Genomic DNA, 26,256 nt, shown 5'->3' with positions numbered 1-26,256 from the left:
GCCTGAAATTCAGAGGGCAAAACTAAGCCACTAGAGGCCAGGCAGTGGTGGCACACACCTTTAATCTCGGTACTAGGGAGTCACACGCCTTTAATGCCAGCGCTGGAGGGGAATATAAAATGGGGGAGGGAGGAGACAGAGGCTCAGGGTCTGCAGTCACCAGTCCTGGTAGAGGTAAGACTTCTCTAGTGGCTTGAATGTTTTCCTTGCTGCTCTTCAGCTTAAACCCCAGTATCTGTCTCTGGGTTTTTATTATTCGTGGTACAGAGACACATTTCTAAGTGAGGAATGGCATACCCTAGAATGGCTCTCCAGTTCAAGCTGTGTGATGTTGTGAAACCAGAAAACACATATGGCAATGGATCCAGGAACAGTATTGGCCTCTGTGGGTAAGGATTTCAAGTGGAAAGAAGCAACGGGGTATCTTATGAGGCTCAGACAATGTCTTGCATTTTATTTGGGATATGGTTACATGGGAAGGTACACATGTAAAACTTCACTTAAGATTTGTGCCTTTTATTCTGAGTTATTTCGTTTTTTATTTTTCTTTTTTCTTTTTTTTCTGAGACAGGGCTTCTCTGAGTAGCTTGGGCTCCTGTCTTGGAACTCGCTCTGTAGACCAGGATGGCCTCCAACTCACAGAGATCCTCTTGCCTCTGTCTCCCAAAGTGCTGGGATTAAAGGCGTGCGCCACCACCACCTGGCTCTGAGTTATTTCTTAATTAAAAAAAAGGAAAAGAAAAAATAACAATGATTGGCAGTTCCCTTCTCCAGAATGGAATTAAGTGCATAGCACAAAAGAAAGCGAATGTTTCCAGCTGAAATTATGTCAGACCACCATTTGCTATGACCAGAATTTTTTCCTACCACTAGGATTGAACTCAGAGCCTTGGGCTTGCTCTGCAAGCACAGTGCTACTTCCCAGTCCAGAAAAGACTGGCTGCCATAACCTGAACACTCCCCAGAGGAATCCTCCACTTGGGCCAAACTGCACATAAGCCAAGGGCCGGGCAGTGGTGGCGCACACCTTTAGTCCCAGCACTCAGGAGGCACAGGCAGGTGGATCTATGAGTTTGAGGCCAGTCTGGTTTATAAGAGCGAGTTCCAGGACAGGCTCCAAAGCTACAGAGAAACCCTGTCTTGAAAAACAAAAACAAAAACAAACAAACAAAAAAAGACATAAGTCAAGAACTCAGGGAGTGACTTAAACCAGTTGTTGGCCTCTGAGCAGCCAATATAGCTGATCATTTTTGTTTTTGTTTTTCTCCCAGTATTAAGGATGGAGCCCAGAGGCATACGCATAGTAGATCAGCATTCTGACAATGAATTATACCCCCAGCTCTTAAATCCTTAAAGGCCTGCCGGGCGGTGGCGGCGCACGCCTTTAATCCCAGCACTTGGGAGGCAGAGGCAGGCGGATCTCTGTGAGTTCGAGACCAGCCTGGTCTACAAGAGCTAGTTCCAGGACAGGCTCCAAAGCCACAGAGAAACCCTGTCTCGAAAAACCAAAAAAAGAAAAAAAGAAAAAAGAAAAAAAAAAAAAAGAAATCCTTAAAGGCCAGTTTCCAATAGTAAACAATTTGTTGACCTCGCTACCCGATTCCACAGGGAGCATTATTCTTACTTATGAAACAAAGACTGAGAGCCAGCGGCTAAGCACAGAACGGGATATTGAAAACCTGGTTCCTGTCTATCTAATGCCAAAGTTGTGCTGGAAAGAAGAAACACATTCATCTGACTGTATCCAGTTCCAATGTGGCTGAGATTTCTGCAAGTACAGCCAGATGCTCCCAGCACTTCACTGGGAAAGGTGAGGATCACAGAGAAATCAAAGGAAGGCCAGTGTGGGCAGAATCACTCCAGTGAGCATGGTTAAAATTGCACTGTCCAAGCCAACAATAGCTTCTATTAGAGAAGAAGTGGCTACACCAGGCAAGGGCTTCTTTAAATAAAACCAGCAGTGACCACAAACCAGAAAGAAAACATTGTGTTCAATTATTAACTTGTTTTTAGCCTCCTTCCAAGGTGCTACCATCTTGCTGAGCAACACTCACCATGTCCATGATCAGATGGCCACAAAGGAAACACCTGTCGGCAGACTGCTGAAAGCCAGAGTACTACAGAGAAGAGAAAAGAAAGATGATTCAGCCGCCTCCCCACCAGCAGCGAATGGTGAGGGATTTCTGAGAAAACTGTGGTTCCCCTGAGGGTGTGCTGCTGAGTCACGGGCAGTCCTGGGCCACCCACCCCAGTGACTGCATCTGGGCCCCACACTGTGTCAAGCTCGGTATGACAGATGACCTCAGAGGGGCTTAAATCCGTCATCTCAAAGAGTCACAAAACAAGATCCTTAGAATCACTTGGAAATGTGGAATAAATTAAGTTTACGGACTCCACCTCAGACTTACTAAGCTGGATACAGGGCTAGGGCCTGGCATCTGTATCCTAACATGCTTTTTCAGGGTCTCATACTCTCTCTCTCTACACACACACACACACACACACACACACACGCACACACGCACACACGCACGCACGCGAGCGGGCGTGGGGTGGGGCAGGCGGCGGTGGGGTGGGGAGGCGTATTTATACATGCATAAAGCTTTGGGGCTTGTCTTCTACTTCAGGACTCAAGTTACCCAGGCATCCACCAGGAGGAAATGACCCTCTCCCAGTACTACCAGGAGTGCAGAGGAACAAACTCCTGCCATCTGGGCCTCTCAGGCTCCTCCTGTCCTAACCCACACTCACCCTACGCAGTCTGGGTTATATACTCACCAAAAAGTCTTCCTCGCAGAATACTTTGCCGTTGACAAAATAGAAGGCTTTTCCTCTTAACTTCCGGCCTGAAGTAAAAACAGGAAGATGGGGTAAAAGGAAAAAGGTTAATTCATAATAAAGACAGTTTTAAAGACTTGCCCCTAGCTCTAACCACACAAGAGATGCTGACTGTTGATAGTTTGTTATTAAAGGATAATATTAGTTGGATGTGGTGCTGGACACCTATATCCTAGCATCTGAGAGGCAAAGACAGGAGGATCACCACAAGTTTGCCAGCCTGTGTACATAATGAGTGACAGTGTGGCCCTCAGCAAAGAACAGACCAAGTCCAGGAAGAAGGGTCCCCTGACTGGTGCTGTTTAACAGAAAGACTTGAAGCCAACTTGGGGTTCACCATACATCTCCTTCTAGAACTTCCTTTCTGCTTAGAAAATGTCAGTGAACCTTGGTGCAGGACAGAGGAGACACACACCAGCACAGGGCACTGGCGGCAGCCTCTCCTGAGGCACTAAGGACTATAGTGGTATATTATCTGTGTTTTAATAAATAAAGCTTTCCTGAAGATCAGAAGGCAAAGCAGTCACACTAGCCAGCCATACAGGCCAGGCAGTGGTGGTGCACACCTGTAATCCAAGCACTAGAGAGGAATTAAGATGGGAAAAGACAGCTCTCAACTCAGTCTCAATCTGAGGATTCGTGAAGGCAGGATCACCATTTCAGTCTAAGGTAGAGGTAAGAGCTAGTGGCTGGCTGCTTTACTTTTCTGATCTTCAGCTTGAACCCCAAAATCTGTCTCTGGGTTTTTATTATTCGTGCTACAAAGGACAGTTACCCAGGACAACCTACCAGAGTGCTATAAAATGGTTAACTATAAAAAGCCATAAGGGCTGGGGGGGAAAGGTGGCGCACGCCTTTAATCCCAACACCAGGGAGGCAGAGGCAGGCAGATCACTGTGAGTTTGAGGTCCACGTGGTCTACAAGAGCTAGTTCCAGGGTAGGCTCCAAAGCTACAGAGAAACCCTGTCTTAAAAAAAAAAAAGCCACAAGGGAAGGATGTGTTGTGTTTTCTCTTGATAGGAGTGGTGTGGTCTGGTGTATGGGACTTCAAAGCATCAACTCTTAGATTAGACTTCTGACTCTACAAAACTGAAACACTGATTAGAAAAACATTCTCAGTTGGGCATAGTGGTACCCTCCTTTAATCCCAGCACTAGGGAGGCAGAAGCAGGTGGATCTCTTTGAGTTCGAAGTCAGCCTGGTCTACAAAGCAAGTTCCAGGACAGTCAGGGATGTTACACAAACATACAAAAGGAAAACATCCTCCTCAAAAACGTCTTTTGTTACAAATGAGTGGAAAACCAGAACATGTGATATGTTTCTAGTGTCCAACTATAGACAGCCCGCAGGCTCCTGGAAATCCCAAAAACCTAATGACTTCTTGCACTGGATAGAATCAAGATCCTGGCGTCAAGGACCTACCCTGACAGCAAAATCACCAATGTCACAAAGCATGGTGGCACAGGTCTGTCACCCCAGCATTGAGGAGGCTAAGGAGGGAGAAGTATTGAGTTCGAAGGAAGGCGAGAAGTAGCAGCAGAAATAGAAGCTGTTTATTAAATAGAAGAAGTTATTAATAGCAACCTAATATTATTGCATAACATAAAGAGGTCAATTCCATATGTACTCAAGAGAATGTAAATTAGAACCAGAATAAAATTCTATCTTTATCTCAAAAATTGGCAAAGTAATAAATCTGGCTGGGTGAAGCATACCTGTAATCCCAGCACCCAGTAGGAAGGCAGAGGCAAGTGGATCCGAAGTTCAAATTCAGTGCAAGTTACCCAGCAAAATCTTCTTAAAAATCACAACAAAAGACGAAAGGAAAATTGAGACAAGGTCTTACCATGTAGCCCCAGCTAGCCTGGAGCTAAGTTTGTAGACTAGGTTGGTCTCCAACTCATATTCTCCTGACTGCATTCCGGGTGCTGGGATTAAAGTAGTGGGTCAACATACCCAGCAACAAAAAAAAAAAAAAAAAAACCACTTTACCAAATCTGGTAACCACTGCAAGAGTAATCAAGGAAGTAGCCACCCCGAGAGTCACATGCCAGGAGCCAAAAGCCCTGAGATCCACGTGCACAAGGACACATGCTCTACAGATAAAACAAAAGCACCTTCAATGCCCTGCAGATGGAAAAGCTATAAAACCCAAGAAGGACCTATAATTATATTTATTGAATGGATGTAACACTAAACATTGATCAAAGCTAAAAAACTGGATCTATACATATCATTAATTAAATATACAGTGTCCAGAGGCTGACACTTGTCCTCCATCAAGTCACACACTGTTCACTAAGTCCTGGTCCAAGCTGGTCTATGGAGTACTCCTCTTTCCCTGATTTGTACTTGACTTCCCAGAGAATGAACCAGTTAGAGATGGAACCAAAGGTCACAGGAGCTGTGGTTGCAGGTGGAACACTAGAGGAAGCAAGGGTGCCACCAGGAAATAGGACTTCATCTCAAACAGGGCTCTGTCTGAGCTAGAAACCAATACTTGGTCTGAATAGGTGTAGAGGAGCTGGGGCGGTGGCTCAGCAGTTAAGAGAACTTAATGCTCTTGGGGAGGACTCAGGTTCCATTCCCAGGCTCACAGCAAATAGTAACTCCAGTTCCAGGGAATCTAACGCCCTCTTCCGGCCTCCATGCATGAAGGTAGTACACATACTTACATACATGTAGGCAAAACACCCAGACATAAAAAACATTAATAGAGGAAAGAGTAGCTCTTTCCTAAAACCCATAAAAGACCATTAATATGCAAAAGTATTAAATCTCCTCGTGTGCAAACAAACAGAAATGAGGGGGTTGTAACATCACCAAGGATTATGAAGTGTTCATGACCCCTGTCACTGTATATTTTCCTAAGCTACTGAATAAAGTGTAAAGTGACAAACTCTTCCTGGAAAGGAAACTTTAAGATGTTTATCTTGACTGTATGAGGCTGAGACTTGGCTCTTGGACAGAATAAAAAAATGTCGATAAATATTTACTCAAAGGAAGGATTACATAAAACAGAGTGTATCTAACTGATGAGCTGTTATGTAGCCTTTTAAAATATCAGATGAATAATGTTTTAATGGCACCAGAAGATGTTTGTGCTATAAAAAGATAGAATACATCAGTGAGTGAAGACAGCAAGCTGGACGTGTGTATTCATAGCACGATTCCTTTCTGTGAGCACTCCGCTGATACACTGATACACAGCAGGAAGGAGGGGAACAGTGGCCAGCGGTGGTGGAAATTAGCATGGAAATGCTACTTGATGTACTTCTAAAGTACTTGACAATTGATATTAGAAAATTCACTTTTGGCCGGGCGGTGGTGACGCATGCCTTCAATCCCAATCACTCGAGAGGCAGAGGCAGGCAGATCACGGTGAGTTCGAGGCCAGCCTGGTTTACAGAGCGAGTTCCAGGACAGCCAACCAGGGCTACACAGAGAAACCCTGTCTCAAAAAACCAAAAAAAAAAAAAAAAAAGTTTTATTTTTAGAATTATGTATAAAAATACTTATTTAATTTTTAAAAGACCATGTTATTTATTTTTAAAAACATACTGTGTTGTGAAGAGAAAAAGAAAAGTAAGATTTAAATGTTCCAACCATGTAAAGAATCAATCCTTGAGCACCTACAGAATGGATGGGTTTGTACTTTCTTCTTTCCCACGTTTCACTAAATGATTAACAATAGGCAGGCATTACTTTGATTTCTTTTTTAAGACAAGATCTTGCCAGGTAGCCCAGGTTGGTCCTGAACTCACTGGGTGGTAGCCCTGGATAGCCTTGAATATTAAGTACTGATCATCTTAAAAATCACCAGCTAGTAGCCAGGTGGTGGTGGTGCACGCCTTTAATCCCAGCACTTGGAAGGCAGAGGCAGGTGGAGTTCTGTGAGTTCAGGGCCAGCCTGGTCTATAAGAGCTAGTTCCAGGACAGGTTCTAGTACAATAAAACCCCACCTTGAAAAACAAAACAACAACAAAGAGAAACCAACCAACAAACAAACAAACAAAACACCACTGACTAGACAATTGATCTTCCTGCCAGCCCTGAGCTGAAAAGTCTTGTGCCCAGACAGAAAGGGTCAGGGAAAAGCTCAGAGGCTAGTTGTTCTCCATGTCTGGTTTTTCTCTAGTCTCAGTTTAAACGTTAAGCACCCCAGAGACCTAAGAGGGTAGAAATGGGTCCTCACTTCATTTAGAAACCAGATAGTGCCTTCAAATTTATTTGTTTGTTTTTTTGTCAGAGTGAGGGAAAAAAAATACCACCTGCCTATTGTCTTTTATGTGTCAAGGTTTTTCTGGAGCCTTTGTATAGTTTTTCTAATTTTTAAAGATTTGTTTTTTTATTTTTAAAAATTTTGTGTATATGTGTGTATGCCTGTGTGTATGTATATGTGTATACATATATATACATATGCCATGCATTAAGGGCCCAGGGAGGTCAATGGATATTAGATCCACTGGAGCTAGAGGTGCAGGCAGTTGTGAGCTGCCTAAAATGTGTGCTAGGACTGAACTCAGGTCCTTAGAAACAGCAGTGAGTGCTCTGAACTCCTGATGTGCTTGGCCCAAGCTCTGTATATCACAAACTTTGTAAGGCACAGCTGTGAGCCTCGTTGCACATGTCCACTGCTGACTCTGTCTTGTCACCTGCCTTCCAGGGAACTAACAGTCCTTTTCTGCTCACACTCATCTTCTACTCCAGGTTCCGGGTTGGGGGAAGGATTCACTAGAGTGAAGCAGAAATAAAATGCACACCTATTACTATCCATGACCACAGCGGCAGTACCAGAATGGATCCCTTCTGGGAGTAGCATGAAGCCACACCTCAAGATCACTCTCAACGCTGGGGGTTTCCTTTTCTTAAAAACACACTTTCCCTCCAGTAATGGTATGAAACACAGCGACTCGTATATGACTGCTGAGCTATACCCCAACCCAAAAGTATGGTGATTTAGTTAAATGCTATGATCTTTTTGTCATAAATGAGGGATTCTAGGTTCATCCAAGTAGCAAATGGGCAGCTTTAACCGATTCCGAAGGTGCCTGATCAGCGGCTTCTTTAGGCCACCCCACACTCCTAATTCTTGTAGAACACAAATCCACATTCTCCCGTCCTCAGTGAAAGCAAATGAAGCTTTCACTATTTACAGGATTCTTTACTCAATTCTGTCACAGGTAAGTGTAATCAGAATTTTCCAATAATACATACTTGCAAGACTGCCTCTAACTCACCCATGAAGGCAAGCTAAAACTGCTACCTGTTTAGAGAAGAGAGGTAAAAGGAGAAAGGCAAGTCAGGAAACAGCAATCAGCCAGTCTTGAGAGCAAGAAGAGAAAGCTTGATCAAGCGCTAACTCATAGTTAGAGCACAGAGCTACCACTAGGTGGTGCTAAACCCAGGCAGGAGCAGGACAGACTGGGGCAAGCCACCCAGGAGAGCCCCAAACTGGCAGGGGTAACAGGAGGTAAAATGGATTATTTCACCAATCTTGCAATAATGCGACCCTCTTTAGACATCTGAGTCTAACTTACTACATGTTTACTGTGTCTTCCTTTGATGGGTAAATAAATACTAAAGAAGTCCAACTTAAAGCCTCAAGCTCAAAATATTAGAGCTGATATTCAAATACAGATCTCCCTAGGGCAAAGGTAACAGTCTCTTCACTGACACAATCTCTCATTTCTGTTCCGTAGGGATTATCTCTCAGAGTGTGGGACATGGGGGAGGAGCAGGTACCTATATCCATGCGTGGCTGTCTACACATGAATTTAATTAAAGTAACTTTAACAGTTAAAAGTTTAACAAGTACTTGATGGGCACTGAGACCACAAGGCTGTAGGACATTTTCCCCAGCTCTACATCAGCAGGGTTGGGCTCTCAGCTGTCTTCTTGTTTGGTCCTCACGGGGTTCCAAGAAAACTACCTATCTCTCTATTCTCATCTAAGGGCACGACCTCCCCAATATACTACCCCGAAACACCGTCACACTGGGATTAGGGGTGCAACATAAAGTTTGGTAGATCACGTACTTTATTCCATTACAGGCAAGATGTTGGATCTCTTGGTATCAACAGAGAAATCTCAACTCCACTCTGCTCTTCGAGGCAGTGAGATGGGCCACTGTTTTTCCTCCTACAGCGGCTCATCCTTAGAGGCCTGCCATCAAGGAGCTGTGACTGCTGACAGACAGAGGACAGAGCAAACACACGGTGAGCCAGCTTCAGCACGCTTAAAACAGCCTGTGTGTGGGCTATGGAGGTGACTCAGAGAGAAAGACTACTTGCCGTACAGGCACGAAGACGTGAGTTCCCATCTCCAGAACTCAGGTTAAAAGCTGGGTGCTGCTATGCACACACCAGTAATACAAGGTCTGAGGTATGGTAAAGACAGGAGGCATAGCAGGGCTTGTTGGCTACCAACCTAGCTTCAGGTTCAGTGAGAGACCCTGTCTGAAGAAAACAAGGCAGGACACAACAGAAAGGATATCAAGTGTCCTCTGCACAGGCACACAGAGTCACATCTGTAAACATACATGTGCATATACCCTCCCACCCCCACATACCACCTCTGGATCTGTTAGTGCCGGCCCCATTCCAGAATTTCTGTTTCTGTAAGTTCCAGCTACCAATGACGGACCAATCCAAGGACCACTGAAAACCACTGGGCCAGGATGTCTCTGACCTTCCTCTGAGTCAGGATTTCACCAGGTGTAATGTGCTGTGGTCACAATCATAATATTGGATGACAAGCATCAATCACACACATCAGGGTGGAGATCAGTGCCACAGCCTTGGAATTCTAGACTTAGAGTCCCCTGTTTTCCAGCTGGGTTTGGTGATGCATTCCTACAATCCAAACACTTAGGAGACGGAGACAGAAAGATCAGGAACTCAAGGCCAGTCTCGGCTATTTCAAAAGTTTAGGGTCAGCTTGGACTAAGTGAGACCCTGTCTTAAAAAAGAAAAAAAAAAGCTTTCATAACAGGAATCCCCCAAGTAGGACATAGCTGGAGATATGAACACTAGCAGTGCCCCAAATAATGACTTCCCTGAGTTAGGGAATACAAGTTAAAGGGGGTCTTAATTTTTCTATTACTACATAGTTTATAAAATATTTACTGATAAATGCACAGAAAAACCATTCCAAACTACTTCCTGTACATGAAGTGAATAAATATTTCACATTTGTCTTCAGATTACTTCAACAGAAAGGCAGTATGGATGAGTGACAGGGACACACTGACAGTGTCACACAGAGGCCATCTCATGTGAAAAGCAAAACGAGGCTTGCGGTGACACCATTCTCCCTTTTAGAACCAGGAACGACAGGACAGAGTCTGACAAAGCGGTTGGTCGTTAGCTAAGGCTTCACTACAAATGTCTCCTTGATGGGGAAAAATGCAAAGATTCCCCAGCAAGGAGATGAGTTCCTGAGAAAAGGAAGTAAAAATTAGCAGTCATCTAGATTAGCTTATGTCTGTTGTTCACAGTGGCTAATAGACACGTGGCTATTTCCATTAAAACGTAATCAAAATAAAGTAACATTAAAAGTTCAGTTCTGTGTGGGGGCGTGAGGGCTCATGCCTTTCATCCCAGCACTCAGGAGGCAGAAGCAGGTGGATCTCTGTGAGTTCAAGGCCAGCCTGGTCTACAAAGCGAGTTTCAGGACAGCCAAGGCTGCTAAAACAGAGAAACACAACACACACACACACACACACAGAATAAATGAATAAATTTTAAAACAACTCAGTTCCGAGACAAGTGTGGTAGTCCACACCTATAATCCTAGCATTCAGGAGGCTGAGTTCTAGGTCTTAAACAAGGACATTCCAAAGACTTACAGTCAACTGTGACTAACGGGGAGGAGAGCATTGTGTCAGCACAAAACTCAGACTGATCTGCTTCAAACAGCTTTTCCCAGAATAGCTGAGTTCTTAAGCATATTGCTAATAACAAAGTAAGACAGGGAAAAAAACTATTTTGTTGTTGCTACTGTCGGAGACAGCACGTTACTCTAGCTCAGCTAGCCTGGAACCCTCAATCTTCTTGCCTAAGCCTTCTGATCGCTGGGATAACAGGTGTGAGCCATGATACCTGGCCAATCAACCATATTGATTAAGCTCAGATAAGCAGGTCTCACTTGCACTTCACAGTCTCCCCTGGCCCTGGTAAGCCAAGGTCTAGGGCAGAAAGGTGGAAACCCCTTGCCTGGAGTTGTCTTGTCTTTTTCCAAGAAAGAGATGCTAGCTCGTCCTCTAGCAGCTGGAAAGGACAACACTAGGAAAGCTGGCAGAGAGGAAGCCCAGCACAGTGCCAGCTCCTGTTAGGCCACTGCCATAAGTTACCAAGGTCAGGTCCCTTAGTGACTTTCCGCTTCTGTAAATGAAACCTACCGAAGGAAAATAATCAGACCCACCACTATTTTCTTCTTTGTCCATAGGTTCCATGTCTCTAATCCCTTCTCAGTGTCCAGTGGTACAGGGCTGGGCAGTGGCCACTGCAGGGAGTGTTGTGGTGTAGAGTGGCCTTGCTCTGGCCACTCCTATGGGCTCTGTCCAAGAACTGTATTTGCCAGGCTCCCAGGCTGCTCAGTGCCCTGAAAGCCTAGCCGGTCCCTAGATGCTGAGCCTCAGCCCTTCCTGGACTACACACAGGAAGACCTCTTCCCCTCTAGTTTTTAACTGGCCAGAAGGCTGTGTTGGTTTTGAGTCATCAAGTTGACAGGATCTAATGCAGCAGGTGTCTCTGAGAACGGTGAAGTAAGAGTCAGGATGTCGGGCATCCTTCTAAGTGAAAAAAAATGGGTATAAAAGCGAGCACACCTCAGGATTTTCGCAGGGGAAAAACAACGTCCCATCAAGTACAGGTGCTTTCTGTTTATTCCTGGTACTGAGCTACATGGGAGTCTGCTTCCATGTGCATTTTTCTTTTTTACAATGTAACTATACTAAATTTGTGATGTAGAAAACATAAAATGTAATAATAAACTTCACTGATAATTTCTCATTAACAAATGAACTCTGATTTTAAAAGGTGCAAAAACGGAGGTTTTAACATGAGTGCATGTTACAATTTGTGTTAGATGAAAGATTCAGTGCCTCAGTCACCTTAGCCTCATTTCAGGGGCTCAGAAGCCACATGTGGCTAATGACTGCTGCTGTGAACAGTGTGGGTCTGCAGTGGAGGAGGAGCCGGAGGGCTGGAAATCCACAAGCTAGACGATAAGTAAGGCCAACTCCGTGGACACAGACCAAGTTACCAGGAGCCTGCGGTGAGCCCTCGGGATACCAACCACGGATGTGAGCCCTTGGCCATGTGTCAAGAATCATCTCTGTAGGGGAGCCAGGGAGCCTGTGTTATAACAGGCTCCTTGAGGCTGTAAGCCACTCACAGAGAAGGTCAGGACCACAAATGCAGTAAGTAGTAACAACATGAACTGTGGGCCACCTAAACTTGAGCATTTCCCAACTCCTCACTCACGCTGAGGCCCCACATCCTCTTGTATGAAATGAGTCTGACTGGGAGGCAGCAGACAGGCACGATGGGGTGAACTTCACGTAAGGAGACAGATATCCCCACGAGCAGGTGCAGAGATGTCAATGAAGATGCCAGGAAAGGGGAAGGAAAAGAGTCAGAGGGAGAACAGGTATTTAAGAGGACATCTCAGACACAGAGAGGGGAAGGACACTTGGACAACTGAGAGAGCCAAGGACACCCAAGAGTGGAACTCCAGGACCTGATGTAATATCTGAGGCATGAGAGACTCCCCTTAAAGTCAAAGAGGCAGGTGACACACAGGGGCACACAAGGTGCCACCTCTGGTCTGAGCCAACAGGGAAAAGATGACGATTTCCACACAACTGTTTAATACGAGGTTCTTAAAATGGAGACGCAGCAGCAAGTGGAGGCTTCACCAAAGCAACTTCTGCATGTATTTCCGAAGCCCCCAGACTAAATTACACGTAACAAGCATGAAGAACAGGATGATCTCTCACCGTTGAGGACTTCACGGTCTCTAGGTCATCCAAGTCTAGCCTGGAGAACCATGCCTGGTCCTAGCCTCATCTGTGCCCTTGAGATGAACACGGGGACCCTGAAAACACACCAGGTCCTGGTCGCCCATCTTGTGTCTCCTGCCCAGCTCCAGCCTGTTTGGGTTCTTTCCCTCACTTACCGCTTCCTCACCCTGCCTGCCTACTCTCCCTTTCTCACATTCTTGACCTTCAGTGTTCTACAGTCTGTCTGACTCACTCAGCTCACATGTAAGAATGCTGGGACAAGTGGGGACTCAAAGGCCACAAAGACCAGACCTGCATCCTTCTGTCTCCTACAGGAAGAGCTTCTCATTCCTGAGTACCACTGCCTTAGCTCTATCTAAGCCACTTTCCTCACCCCCTTGAGAGGGGCTGCACACCAAGCCTGTTGTCAGAAGGCCCTGACTGAATCAGCGGCTTGACCAGAAAGTCAAGGCAAGATGGTTACCCAGTGCCAGCCTCCTCCTTTGGTTGGTATATTCTCTCAGCAAAGGGAACTGAGCTCAGGAGGGAGAAAGAAGGGTTGAGGATCCACAGGGTTCTGCATGAAGGACGATCAAGCTGTCTGGGATGACATAATTAACAAGCCAGGCTGGGTTGTAAAATGAGGGCAAGAGCAGAACTCCCTGGCCTATGACAAGGATTTGGTGAGGCCCTTGGGGCATCCCACCCAAGGTAAGCTAGAAGTGACACCTTGGAATTACCTAGGAATGTTACAGAGCCTCCTGTGAGGCTTATGGGCTTGCCACAAATTTGTTGGTTCAACCTCCACAAACTCAGAATATGTGAGTGTTTCCAAAGCTGTGCTGGCAAGCACTTAAAAAGTCAAGGAAAAGGGTCCTGGATCCCAGAGGCCATTTGAGAATTTGTAAGGAAAAGAAAATGGATAACAAGAACCTTCTTGGACTCGGGAGATGATTCGTTTGGGAAGGTTCTTGCTGTGTCAACATTAAGACCTGAGCCTGATCTCCAAATTCACATTTAAAAAACAAAACAAAACAAAAAAAAAAAACGGGCACTGTAGAGTGTGCTATAACCCCAATGCCAGGGATTTGGGGACAGACAATCCAGGGGACTCACTGGCCAGCAGCCTAGCCTAATTGAAGGCTAATGAGAAATCTTGTCTCAAAAGACAAGATGGATGGGCCACTGAAAAAGCTCAGTTTAGTGGTTAAACTATGCTGGCCACTAAGCTTGATGACTCAAGTCTGATCTCCAGAAGTCACATGGTGAAAAAGGAGAACCAACTCCTACACGTTATTCTACAAGTGTGCTTGTGGTATGTGCAGCCCCACCCACTCACCCACACAAAATAAATGTAGAAGGAGAAAAAAAAATCAAGGTGGACATCTACCACACAAACGTGCACATACACTCCAACCCTGGCAACAACAACAACAAAAAAAAAAAACCTGACTTTTTCTGACCCTAACTGGCTGGGGTGATTATATAAGGCCTTGCCCACTTTCCCCCTTTGTAGCCTATTCCAGAAAGTGCCAAAGGGAACTCCACATGATGCCCACAAGTCAGCACACTCCTGTCTTCTCACCCAAGCCCACCACCACCACAGATGAGTGCTAGCACCCCACTAGCCAAGTTTCTAGGTAGTGTGAGCCAGCACTGCCTAGACTACTCTCACTTTCGTGAACCAACAGCTTCCCAAGAGCCTCCTGTTAGGGCCACAGCCACTATGGGTGGGTAGGGCATGAGGAAAGAGAAGTAAAACTGCGTACATATCTCCATGGCAACCAAACCCTCAAGGGCTAAGGAGTTCATCAAGAAACAACAGAACTTGAACAACCCACGCAGATGCTCCCTCAATGCCGACTTCTGGGAAGGAACTCCAAGGAAACAGCTCAGTGACGGAAAAAAAAAAGCAATAACTCATACGCCAAAAGGAGCTAAATGCCGTGAGGCTGTGGTGTGACTAAGTGGATTACCACGTGAGTACAACTGCAGCTGCTAAGTAAAAAGAGGATGCACTATGGGTATATTTTGGTCACAACTCTGAGAAGTGTGCAAATGTGGATAAAAATTGGAGGGGAAACACCCAAGTGAAGACAGATGCACTATAAGGCTAAAGCAGCAGGTGTCTTCTGTCTTTAAATTGTTCTCTGTAGTTACCATGTGGTTCTCAGATCTAAAAATGAACTAAACACAGTAACTCATCAAGAGGTGGGTGAATGTGTAAGCTTGTGCATGAGGACCGGCCGGCCATGGCGCTCAGTCCTAGAAAGGCAAAGGTCTGCCTGAGTCTTGGTGGAATGCCTTGTGTGTAGCTTCCCAAACACAGAGTGGGCAAGAGGGAGCCTGCTGCCAGCCTCTCATTTCTACGAAGATACGAGACCTTCTGACCAATGCTCAGAATAGAGCATGCGCACTGTGGCTCCCTGACCACAAGATTGCTGTGCAGGGTCTCTGTGGTCATCTGACTCTTCCTTTAATGCTGGGACAAGGACCCAGCAAGGAGGCAACGTGGCCATACTCTTTTCAGTTGTCATTTTGTCTTAGTCTGTTTTCTATGCTATAACTAAATTCCCCAGAGTGGATAATTTATAAAGAAAAAAGTTTATTTGGTTCACAGTTCACAGCCAATTGGAAAGGCTACACTTAAAGAAGGTTTTCTTGCTAAAGGGGACTTTAGAGATAGTACAGAGTAAAGGTAGTACAAGGCATTTCAGAATGGCAGAGATCTGTCCTCTTGTTATAAAGCATTTGGGGAGCTCCATCTTCATAAGCCCAACTAAGCCTAATCACTACCCAAAGGCCCCCACCTCTGAAAGCTGTCAACAATAATCTGGCCATCGCATGTCAACTTGAATTTTGGAGGAGAAAGACACTCAAGCCAGAATACAACGTAAGTTATATTCAAAACTTAAAAAGAGCCCGGGTCCACCTACAGCCACAAGTGTCTGTCTATGTGCCACCATTGGAGACAGTCTAAAAAGTCCATTAAGGAACAGATGCTATTCAAATGACCACAGGTAAAAATGGCTGGATGTCTATGTTCCCCTAAATCTCTTATGCTTATATGCGAATCTCCAAGGTGCTCATACTAGGAGACAGGCATTGGGAGATGAGACCTTGTAAAGGAGGCCAGAGCTCTGCGATGACTCAGAGAAGCCCCTTCTGCGAGCTTTCATCCCTCTTCTGTGAGCACTCCAGGAAGGCCATCTATGAACCAGGAAGCAGGTCCCACCAAACACTAAATATGCCGGTGCCTGACGTTGGCTTTCCAGTCTCCACTGTAAGCAGTCAACACAGCCACTTGGTCCATGGTGGTTTTGTTACAGCAGACCCCCATAGTCCTTTCCTAGTTCAAACAGTAACTGCCTGAGATTAAGGAAAAGAAAAAAAAAAGTAAGAAAGTGGAGGGAAAATCTCTACTTGGTATGTTTCTTTTCTCTGGTAAACAGAGCAAATATTAAGAAACGGTTATTAGTTTTCTCAGGGAAGAGCACACCAATTTGTCACTCAACAGCAAATGGTCAGTCCTAAAAACAAAAATACAAAATAGAAGTAACATTATACAAACTGAATAATGTAGGAATACACACCCATACTTGCAGGTGCATGTAACAGCATTTAATGAAAAACAGAAGCCATGAATTTGGAAGATTACAAGGAGAGGTATATGGAAGGGTTTGGAGAGGAAAGGGAAGGGAGAAATAATGTAAATAAATATAAACTGTAAATACTAAAAGAATATAAAATGATTATATTATAATTTCAAAAATAAAAGAAAAACACTTGGAGAAGCCAAAGACCAAAGATAATTTTTTCTTTTGAACATGTTGCCCAGGTTATCCCTGAACTCACTACATAGCTAAGGATGACCTTGAACTCTTGATCTGCCTGATAGGACTGATTATAGGTGTTCACATCACACCTGATCTTTGTGGTATTGGGACTTGAACCCAGGACTTCAATGCATGCTAGGCAAGAACTCTACCAAATGAACTATATCCTCAGCCCCTCGAAAATAAATTTTAAAGAGACCCGGTGACAATGTCCATATAGACAAACCACAGTCACAGGTCAAATAATTTAATTCAACCAATGAGAACACTGGGACATGCTGCTGTGAGAATGCAAAGGCCATGTACATCATGGACATCAGGCGTGCTGAAGAAAAAGAAGTTGCTTAGTAGATACAAAACCAGTCAGTCTCCACAGCAGTAAGAAATATCTGCATCTCTAACAGACACAGCTCACATTGTTGTGTGTAAGTCACATGCTCAACCTCAGAGTGCAACAGAGCTCAGACACAAGAAAGCCTGGAGACTGAGAGATCCCATGACTCTAGAAACACAGGAGATTGCCTGACCCATCTCAGAGTGCAACAGAGCTCGGAGACAAGGAAGGAAGGGAGAGTCAGAGACCAGGAACGCAGGAAGACTCAGAGGCAAGGAAAGCAGGAAGGCTCAGAGACCTGACAACTCAGGACATGCAGGAGAATTCCTGATCCATCTCAGGTTTTCCGAATTTTCCGCTAAAAACTGAACAATGATAAATGCACAGACCTTGAGCTTGCAAGCATGTTTTAGGAGAAACTGCAGTGGAATGGAAGAGTGAGGGTTAGAACTCTTGGGGACTGTCAGTATAGAGGCAGGCTAGTGTGTTTTAACCAGCATTAGCCCAGGGAACCTGATGGAAGTCTGCCAGGTCAAGCAGTGGTAAACACGCCCACCCTGGCCTTCGCCCTGACCCACCTCACCCCAGAAGCTTCTGAAATGAAACACATAGTATTTATAATGATTATTTTTGGTTATCAACTTGTCAAGACGTAGAATCACCTGGGATGCAAACCTCTTAGCGCATCAGTGAGGGAGTTCCTAGATTAGGTTAACTGAGGAGGGGAGACAGTGTGAACAGCAGCATTCCGTGTGCTGGGGACTGAACAAACAGAGCTTCTTACCCGTGTCATTTCTCTCTGCTTCCTGGGTATAGAGCAATGTGACCAGCTGACCCATTATGGACAATGCTCTCCAACTTCACGCCCAAATAAGCCTTTCCTTCCGAGAAGCTGCCTTGTCAAGTATTTTGTTACAACAATGAGACAAATAATGAGGCACTGAATCGGTGCTTTAGGTTTAAACTGCATCTTTAAGCCTTATAAATTATATCCTTTGAGCAAAGTAACAACTATAAGTTCATTACACACACACATATACACACGTACACACACACACACACGAGGTGGGGGAAGGGGAGAAAGAGGGCAGTCAGTGTTCTAGGAGTGACTCTCCTCTTAGGAAGCCCACGTCTTTAGTATATTATTCTCTCTCTCTCTCTCTCTCTCTCTCTCTCTCTCTCTCTCTCTCTCTCTCTCTCTCTCTCTCTCTCCACCATGCTTAAACTTGATGTGTATACTAATCTCATCTCTACTTAATAAATTCACTAACTTTACTTTACTTTGATCCATTTTTAATTTTTTTTTTTCGGGACAGGGTTTCTTTGTATAGCTTTAGAGCCTGTCCTGAAACTCACTCTGTAGGTCAGGTTGGCCTTGAACTGACAGAGATCTGCCTGCCTCTGCCTGCCTTTCTTCTCTCTCTTTCCCTCTCCCTCTCTGAGACAAGGTTTCTCTGTGTAGCCCTGGCTATCCTGGAACTCTGTAGACCAGGTTGGCTGAACTGAGATTCCCTCACCCCCATGTCCCCAATCCAAGTGCTGAGGGCAGGGATTAAAGGCATCCTGTGCACCACCAGGGCCCAGGCTAAGAAACGACTCTCAGAGCAGAAAGGAAAGATGGGGAAAGGGAAGAAAGAGGGAGGAACTGCTTCAACAAAAATCTCCTCTAATCCTCAGCAGACGCCAGAATCAAATATAATCCACGACTCAGTCAGATGTGCGAACACCCTGCTGACAGACTCCACAGTTACCAGATGCCGCCAGCACAACGCAGTCAGTGTCTGCTCTTACAAACACTGGACACAGTGCTGGCCTCGGGTATATCGAAGGCCCCCGGTGTGTCCGTGTGATATAGGCACAATCACAGCTCATGCTCAAGCAATGTTCTTCAAATCAAAGGGGAGGGACACAGTAGGTGCAGTGACCTGGGCAGGTGTCTGTGAGCTGGGTGACCCCCTAGGGGTGATAACTGACAAGGCACTGAGCATCTCTTCCTGAGGCATCCACTGCACATTACAAACCTAAAGTATTGAGGACTAGTCTGAAACCACCCAACTTAGAATCACCATCTTAAATACTTAGAGGTAAGTCACCTTGCTTCATTACCCTTGTGTCAGGGGTTGAGAATCCTTGCCCTAAGGATTCTGTCCAGGTGGAGTGTGACTCTACTGTCTGGGATGCAGGAAGCTCTGGGTTCCATCCCTACCCCACGGCTGCACACTTACTGCAGGCTGCACAGGTGAAACACGCGTCGTGGTAGAGGTCCCCCATGGCCTGACAGGCCTGGCCCGCTCCAAACACGCCTTTGCCGCATTTCACGCAGGCTCCTACGAGGTAAGAAGAAAACACCAAGTCAGGAGAAAACTGGGATTTAAAAGTCATGAAAAAGCCAAGGAACAAAGCAGAATACCTTCTCCTTCCACAATACTACATCTATGGATTTCTCAGTGCTCAGTCCTTACAAGTACAGGAAACAGCCACCATCAACACCCTTCACAAACACACACACTATCCCCACACCTGTCCAGAACTTTCAAAGGCTCCGACAATTCAGAAAACCAAATTCTAACCAAACCATGACTATAATATAGCTCAGTAAAAATAAATAACTAAATCTAATCTCAAAAGTTTTTGGAATATATTTAAGTATACTGAGACAGGGTCTTACTCTGTAGCTCAACCTGGTCTGGAATTCACTTTATAACCTACAGTGACCTCAAACTCATAGCAATCCTCCTACCTCAGCCTCCAGAGTACTGGGATTACAGGTATGTGTCAGCATAATTGACTGAAGTTTTAATTTTATGTTAATTATATGTATGTATTTCAGAGATCTGCCAGCACTCGGCAGATAACCAACTTATTGTATTGTTTCAGAGTTCCTATTTTGATTGATTGATTGATTGATTGATTGACTGATTGACTGATTGAGATAAAGTCTCTCTATGTAGCCCTGGTTGTCCTGGAACTCACTATGTAGTTGAGGCTGGCCTTGAACTCACAAAAATCTGCCTGCCTCTGCTGTACATATGCTGGGATAAAAGATATGTATTACTATGCCCAGCCAGAGTTCCTATTTTAAATTAACAAACCGATTACTACCAAGAAAGTCTAAACTACTACATTCTTTATAAAATGTCCCCATACCGACCACTCAGGCAAAGAGGAAACATTACATATACACAGGTATCACACATTACCTACATCTGCCAGCCTAGACCCAAGAAGTGAACCTGTCTCATTAAAGCTCTGGGGAAGAGAAGGCCAGAGCTGTCAAATCTTGCTCATAAGATCTCCAAGGGCACCCTCATGCCCACCAACCGCCCAGGATGAGCTGGACAGCAGGACTTCCCCACTCTCTGTGCCCTGCCCTGAAATGTCCTCCTCTAATTCTTTTTCGCCGGAGTCCTGCTACCTCTGCCTCCAGACGCCTCTACCTCTCAGGTCCTGACCTCATTTCTTTGGGCTGCAAGCATCGTTCCTCACCATGTGGACTGCCAAGCACAGACACAAAGGAAAGTACATGTTCAAACTGTTGCTCATGGAGTCAGGAATATACCATACAAAGGCACATCAATAGGACAGATATGTGGTATGAATAATGAGAGATAAATGGACAGAAAAGTTCCTCCTGGAGAGAAAAGATAGGAAAAGATTCACACCCTGGGAATCATGTGCCTATCATACAGACCTTCATAAAACAGGCCCTACTATCTCCTCCCCACAAGCCGGTTTCTAGAAAGGTCACCCTGCTGGTAGGTTTGAAATATGGACTCTTATCTCTGTGTAGCTACTCACGATATGCATGTGGGCATCTCATGAAGAGATGAGGCTCATTCTTCACCTTGATCATCTGTCCTGCTCAGGATTCAGACCCAAGAACCATGCCCCTGCCCTCCCACTGCCAGCCTGGCCCACCTCTCATTTTGTCTTGTTGCCCCCACGCCCACCCCAAAAGTCATCTCTGCCTAAAACCTCAACCACAAGGCCCTTTGCATAAAAACACACCCTTCTGCAGTGTAGCAATGTGCCCTATCCTTTTGCTCAGTAATCTGGACAGCATTTGTTCAGCTATAAACACTTCTCTCTCTTGGAGACAGACTTTCCAGAAGCTGCGATGGGATGAAGACAAAAGTGACTGATTCAGCCTACCCTGAGGGAAACTCTTCTCCCACAGTGGGCAAAGGGCCTCACCTTACCTGAGGTCCTGTATGGGGCTTACTAAGTGGCCCGTGCTGGAGCTCAAGAGAAGAGAAAAAGAATGAGCTGTTGATGTTCCTCTGACTTTACTCAATCTGAGGCCACCGGGGATGCACAAACCCCCAAAATGAAGGGCAGTGTCGACAGCTATCACTGAGTCAACAGGAAGGTGAGTGAGACACAAGCTTTTAGGAGACGAGAGGGGAAGGTGGATGCTTTCCCTGCAAACTAGCCTCCCTTAGTCCCGTCTCCAAACTCAGAGACACTGACTAATTTACTAATGTATTTCTATTCTTTGAGAAAAATCTCTCTATTGCCTGGCTGACCTCAAACTCTTACCAACAATTCTGTCTCAGCCTCCTGAGTGTTAGGTTCACAGGTATGAACCATAATTGTCCTGCATAGTTTTTGTGAGGTGTGCCATTCAGTAAACTGTCCACATTTTTTTATATCTCTTGTGTGTGTGTGTGCATGTGTGTGTGCGTGTGCGTGCGTGTGTGCACGTACATAGCATGGTACACATAAAGAGGTCAGAGAAGAACTTTGGGAGTCTGTGCTCTGCTTTCATTAGGGTTAGATCTTCAGGTCACAGGACTTTAATGGTAAATGCTGTCAGTCTAACTGTCTGCATTTAAAGTGTGATCTGATACATGTTGACACTGATAAATGAAGAAAGCAAGCAGGCCTGCCATCCCAGTGAGTCCCATGTCCTCCCCTTATGTAATCCACTCTCGCGCTCCCTTCCACAGGCAACCATGGGTCTGTTTACTATCATCACAGATTAGTTTGTGTCAAGAGTTTATATAAATGACACCTGGACGGTACCTCTTTATCTGGTTTCTGTCACCACATAAGTATTTCGGGATTTACTCTTGTCCTGGTGGATGTCGATAGCTCCTGTTTGCTCCTATCTGCTGCCATGCAGTATCCAGGCGTCATGGAGCTATGTCCCCCTTGGGGGCTTTCCCACACTGCTGCTGTCCACATTTAGGCATGAGTTTCTGTACAGCCCTAGACCCTGACTTCTTTTTCTCTGGAGTGAAACCCTAGAAGTAGACCGGCCAGGCCGCACAGCTGATGTAAAAAACAAAAAGCAAAGCGAGAAACAGGGTCTTACATAGCCCAAGACAAGCCTCAGACTATATACACATGTACCCAAGAATGACTTTGAATGCCTGTACTTCCTGCTTCCACTGTTCCACATACTGCGATTCCATATTTATGTGTGCTAGGGATGGTACGCAGGGCCTCTCGGGACTTCCAGCATGCTAGGCAAGCACTCTATCAACCGAACCACATCCTCAATCCCTCGCCAACTGTCTCCTGAAAGGGAGATCATCCCACCAGCATTTCAGGAGACTTAGTTTCTCCACACACTCGGCAATACTTGGTGTAGATAACTTTTAATGTATTCATTCTAACAGGTGCAGGGTGGAACCTCATTGTGGCTTCCAGCTGCATTTCTCTAGCAACTACTGTTATGCCCGAGTCTCTTGAAAACCTTTGGTTCCTGTGCTTTATCGATTTATTTTCTTTTCTAAATTTTGGATTGTTTTAAGCCAAAGATCAATCCAGTCTCTGATGTTCCAGCCTCTGAATGAGAATCCATTAAACATGTGCCAACCTCTGCACAATTTTTAATATTATTACTAAATACACTATTTAAACATAGTATTACGTATATATTTAATAATAACCTGACACCCCAATACAATCACCATTTGACAAACGAAGAACTGAAGTTCAAAGATGAAGCAAAAAGCTCCAAAACCAGGCTCATTCAACATCTGTGACTTTTCTGGTTCACTGTACAGCGCTCATAAGGGCTGAGGAAGTAAGAGATAAGAAAAGATTGCTGTGTGGGTTTTCTCCACGATAGAAACAGACCATCCTGTAAGGAAGCTCCTTAATTAGGGAGATAAACAACTCAAAATAGCTTCGGAAAGTGCCTGAAACCGACCAGATTTACCAGGCCCCTCCCTGCCGGAGTAAAGCTGTAAATACTCTCAGACAAGTCAAGCTAGCTGTAAAGAGGGCTCTTAGACCAGACCCTGAATAAAATCTGTCTTCAGGCCCCTGCTTCATGGGGCCATCTAGGAGTTTGAGCACTGAATAAGTTGTTGAAAGAGCATTAGTTCAGTCAGTGGACATTAATACGCCATTCATCATTTTGGTTTATTTTCTTCTAGGATCTTGGTAATAGAATGTGTCATTTAGCTAAGACTCCAGAGGATGAGGCTTCCCTAGGAGACTACCTAACTGTCACAGACTGGGGAGGCCTAGGCCTGCTGGGGTAATCCACTCACTGAACTCTGCAAAACAGGGAGCTACCCTGTGTCACCCTGCATGTACCTCTTATGTGAGAGGCCACAGTTGATGGCCAGGGCCTTAGGCAGTTAGTGGTCAGAAGTTTCCACATGACGGAGAAGAAACACCGATGCCAAGCGAAAGGGCCACTAGCAGCTGGATTTGTTATACCATAATGTCTTTTGAGAGGCTAAAGCAATGTCACAGGTCTCCCGGACAGCCTCTCGATTCACGGGAAGTAAACAGAAAGTTCTCCCATTAAGGAAACCTGATATTTGGTGATCACTGTTGTTATAATTGCTGATGGCATGTTTGGGTTCCATGTTAGTGGTTGTGATGATTAATATTGTCAATGTGACAAGACTTAGAATCCCTCAGGGGACAAACATCTGGGCATGGCCGTAGGGGAAGAATAGGTAAATCGAGCTGAGAAGATTCATGCTAACTGTAGACAGCATCATCCTATATGCTGGAGTCCCAGATGAATGAAAAGGAGAAAGGGGGCTAAGCACCCTCACCTTTCCTTCCTGAGGGTGGATGCGATGTGAACAGCTGCCTCAAGTTCCTACGGCTGTGACGTCTCCACCGTGATAGACTGTACCCTCAAACTGAGCCGAAATAAGCCCTCCTTCCTTAAACTGCTTCTGTCAGGCACGTTGGCGTGGCAACAGGAAAAGGAACTAATACAACAGCTTTGAGAGACACAGGTCCCAGGGGCCTAACGCTCATCATACATGGCAATGCTTCCCAGATTGCTACATGTGTAGAAATTTTTCTGGAAATAAGAAAGTATTAGTGGATCCTCAAAAATACTTAACAGGGGGCTGGAGAGATGGCTCAATGGTTAAGAGCATTGCCTGCTCTTCCAAAGGTCCTGAGTTCAATTCCCAGCAACCACATGGTGGCTCACAACCATCTCTAATAAGGTCTGGTTCCCTCTTCTGGCCTGCAGGCATACACACAGATATAAACTATTGTATACATAACAAATAAATATTTAAAAAAAAAAAATACTTAACAGGCTGGAAAGATAGCTCAGCAGTTAAGAGCAAGACCTGGGTTTGGTTCCCAGCACCCGCATGGCAGCTCACAACCATCTGTAACTCCAGTTCCAAGGCATATAACCCCTCTTCTGACCTCCTCGAACTCCTACACACATGTGGTACACATACAAATACTCAAGCACAAACACATAAGCTGGGCTGGCTGTATAGTGAGACCATCCTCAAAACAAGCAAGCTTAATCCAAACCAAACCAAACCAAACCAAAAACCCGCAGGTGCCCTCAGTCTAGCTCACCGGTTTGTTACACCTTGGCTTCTTGGTCAATGAGGAAGGGCAACTCCCTGCTCCTACCACTGGATGTCACACAGCCATGAACCCTATCGTGTGCTCAAAGGGGACGATGTGAGGTCAGGGTACCCAGTCAAGGATGGATGGTATGGTGGTTTGAGCAGGAATGGCCCCTAGATTACTACATCTGAATGTCTGGTCATTAGGGACTGGTTCTACCTGACAGGTACAAGGGGGTATGGCCTTGTTGGAGTAGGTGTGACCTCATTTGGAGGAAGTGTGTTACTTGGGGTGGGCTTTGGGGTTTCAGATGCCCAAGCCAGGGCCGGTGGCTCTTTGTCTCTTCCTGCTGCCTGCTGATCTGAGCACTGAACTCTCAACTACTCTTGGGCACCATGTCTGCTTGTATGCCACCATGCTTCCCGCCGTGATAAAAATGAACTCTGGACTGCTAAGCCAGCCCCGATTAAACGCTCTCTTCTATAAGAGTTGCTGCGGTCATGGCGTCTCTCACAGCAATAGAATATTGACTAGTACAGATGAGACATAAGAATGCCAGAAGAGGGTACAAATCCAAGAATGGGTTTTCACAAAGCTGTTTCTCAACTAAAAGCTGTTGCCTGCAGTTCTGGGCAGCTCTGGGAAGTTCTGGATGTCAACAGGTTCCAGAAATGGGCCACACCATTGGATCAAGTCTGGACCTCCTTCCCGCCATACTTACAGTTATGAAACACCCTCAGAGGCAGCTAGCACCGGGTGTCTACCTAACACGATGAGCACATCACCTCCTCTCAAGGTCAGCAGTTCAGGCAAAGGGCCGATGTATGTCCAATATCACCCCAGAGAGTCCAAAATCAAAGTTTATCAGCTGATCCTCCGAATATCCAGACAACACAACATAGCATTGCTTGCTTCTATGGGTGTCTCTGCTTCTGCCCTCTCCCAAGCACTCTGCAGTCCCTGAGTCAATTGGTGAGGCCATCATTAACCCACAAAGGAAGTACTTAAGGCCACTTGGGGCTACAGCCATTGCACCAGCCTGTTTTCTTCAGCTACCACCAAACACATGGCCTCAAACCCAGCAGAGGCCTCACTTCACAGTGGGAAAGGAAGTTCGGAAGGCAACTTCTCAATCACTGTGAACTTGTCCTTGCTCTCCAGGTACCGGTCTCAATGCTTCCCCCACTCAAAGGAAGACGGCTTTAAGACATTCCACCTCGCTTCTTCCACTAAGCCCCCTCACAGCCCACTGCCAAGCAAGCCCTCCAACTTCTGCACACAGGCTTTTAAGGAAGCAAAAAAGGTAAATAACATTTCTAGAGGGCAATTTGATACATTGTTTTCTTTTAAACTCACACTATGTGACCCAATAACTTCACTGACTTCTTCCTGAGGAAAGACACACAAGATGCTCATAGAATCAATAACAAGGCTGGAGAGG

At 45.4% G+C, this 26,256-nt stretch overlaps 1 protein-coding gene across 1 annotated transcript in view; it reads right to left on the bottom strand.

The window, feature by feature from the left end:
• Positions 1–26,256, bottom strand: part of Limd1 (LIM domain containing 1) — a 54,945-nt gene that overhangs the window by 9,892 nt on the left and 18,797 nt on the right. Inside the window, exons 2-4 of the mRNA XM_057768813.1 lie at positions 19,241–19,342; positions 2,779–2,846; positions 2,055–2,117 (exon numbers count right to left, since the gene is read on the bottom strand). Coding sequence (XP_057624796.1) covers positions 2,055–2,117; positions 2,779–2,846; positions 19,241–19,342 — 233 coding nt within the window. The remainder of the gene's footprint in view (positions 1–2,054; positions 2,118–2,778; positions 2,847–19,240; positions 19,343–26,256) is intronic.

This window comes from Chionomys nivalis, chromosome 4 (genome assembly GCF_950005125.1).
Source record: "Chionomys nivalis chromosome 4, mChiNiv1.1, whole genome shotgun sequence".
In the NCBI taxonomy this organism is placed as follows: Eukaryota; Metazoa; Chordata; class Mammalia; order Rodentia; family Cricetidae; genus Chionomys; species Chionomys nivalis.
The sequence above is the reverse complement of the archived record's forward strand: the minus strand, read 5'-3'. Positions and strand labels throughout refer to the sequence as shown.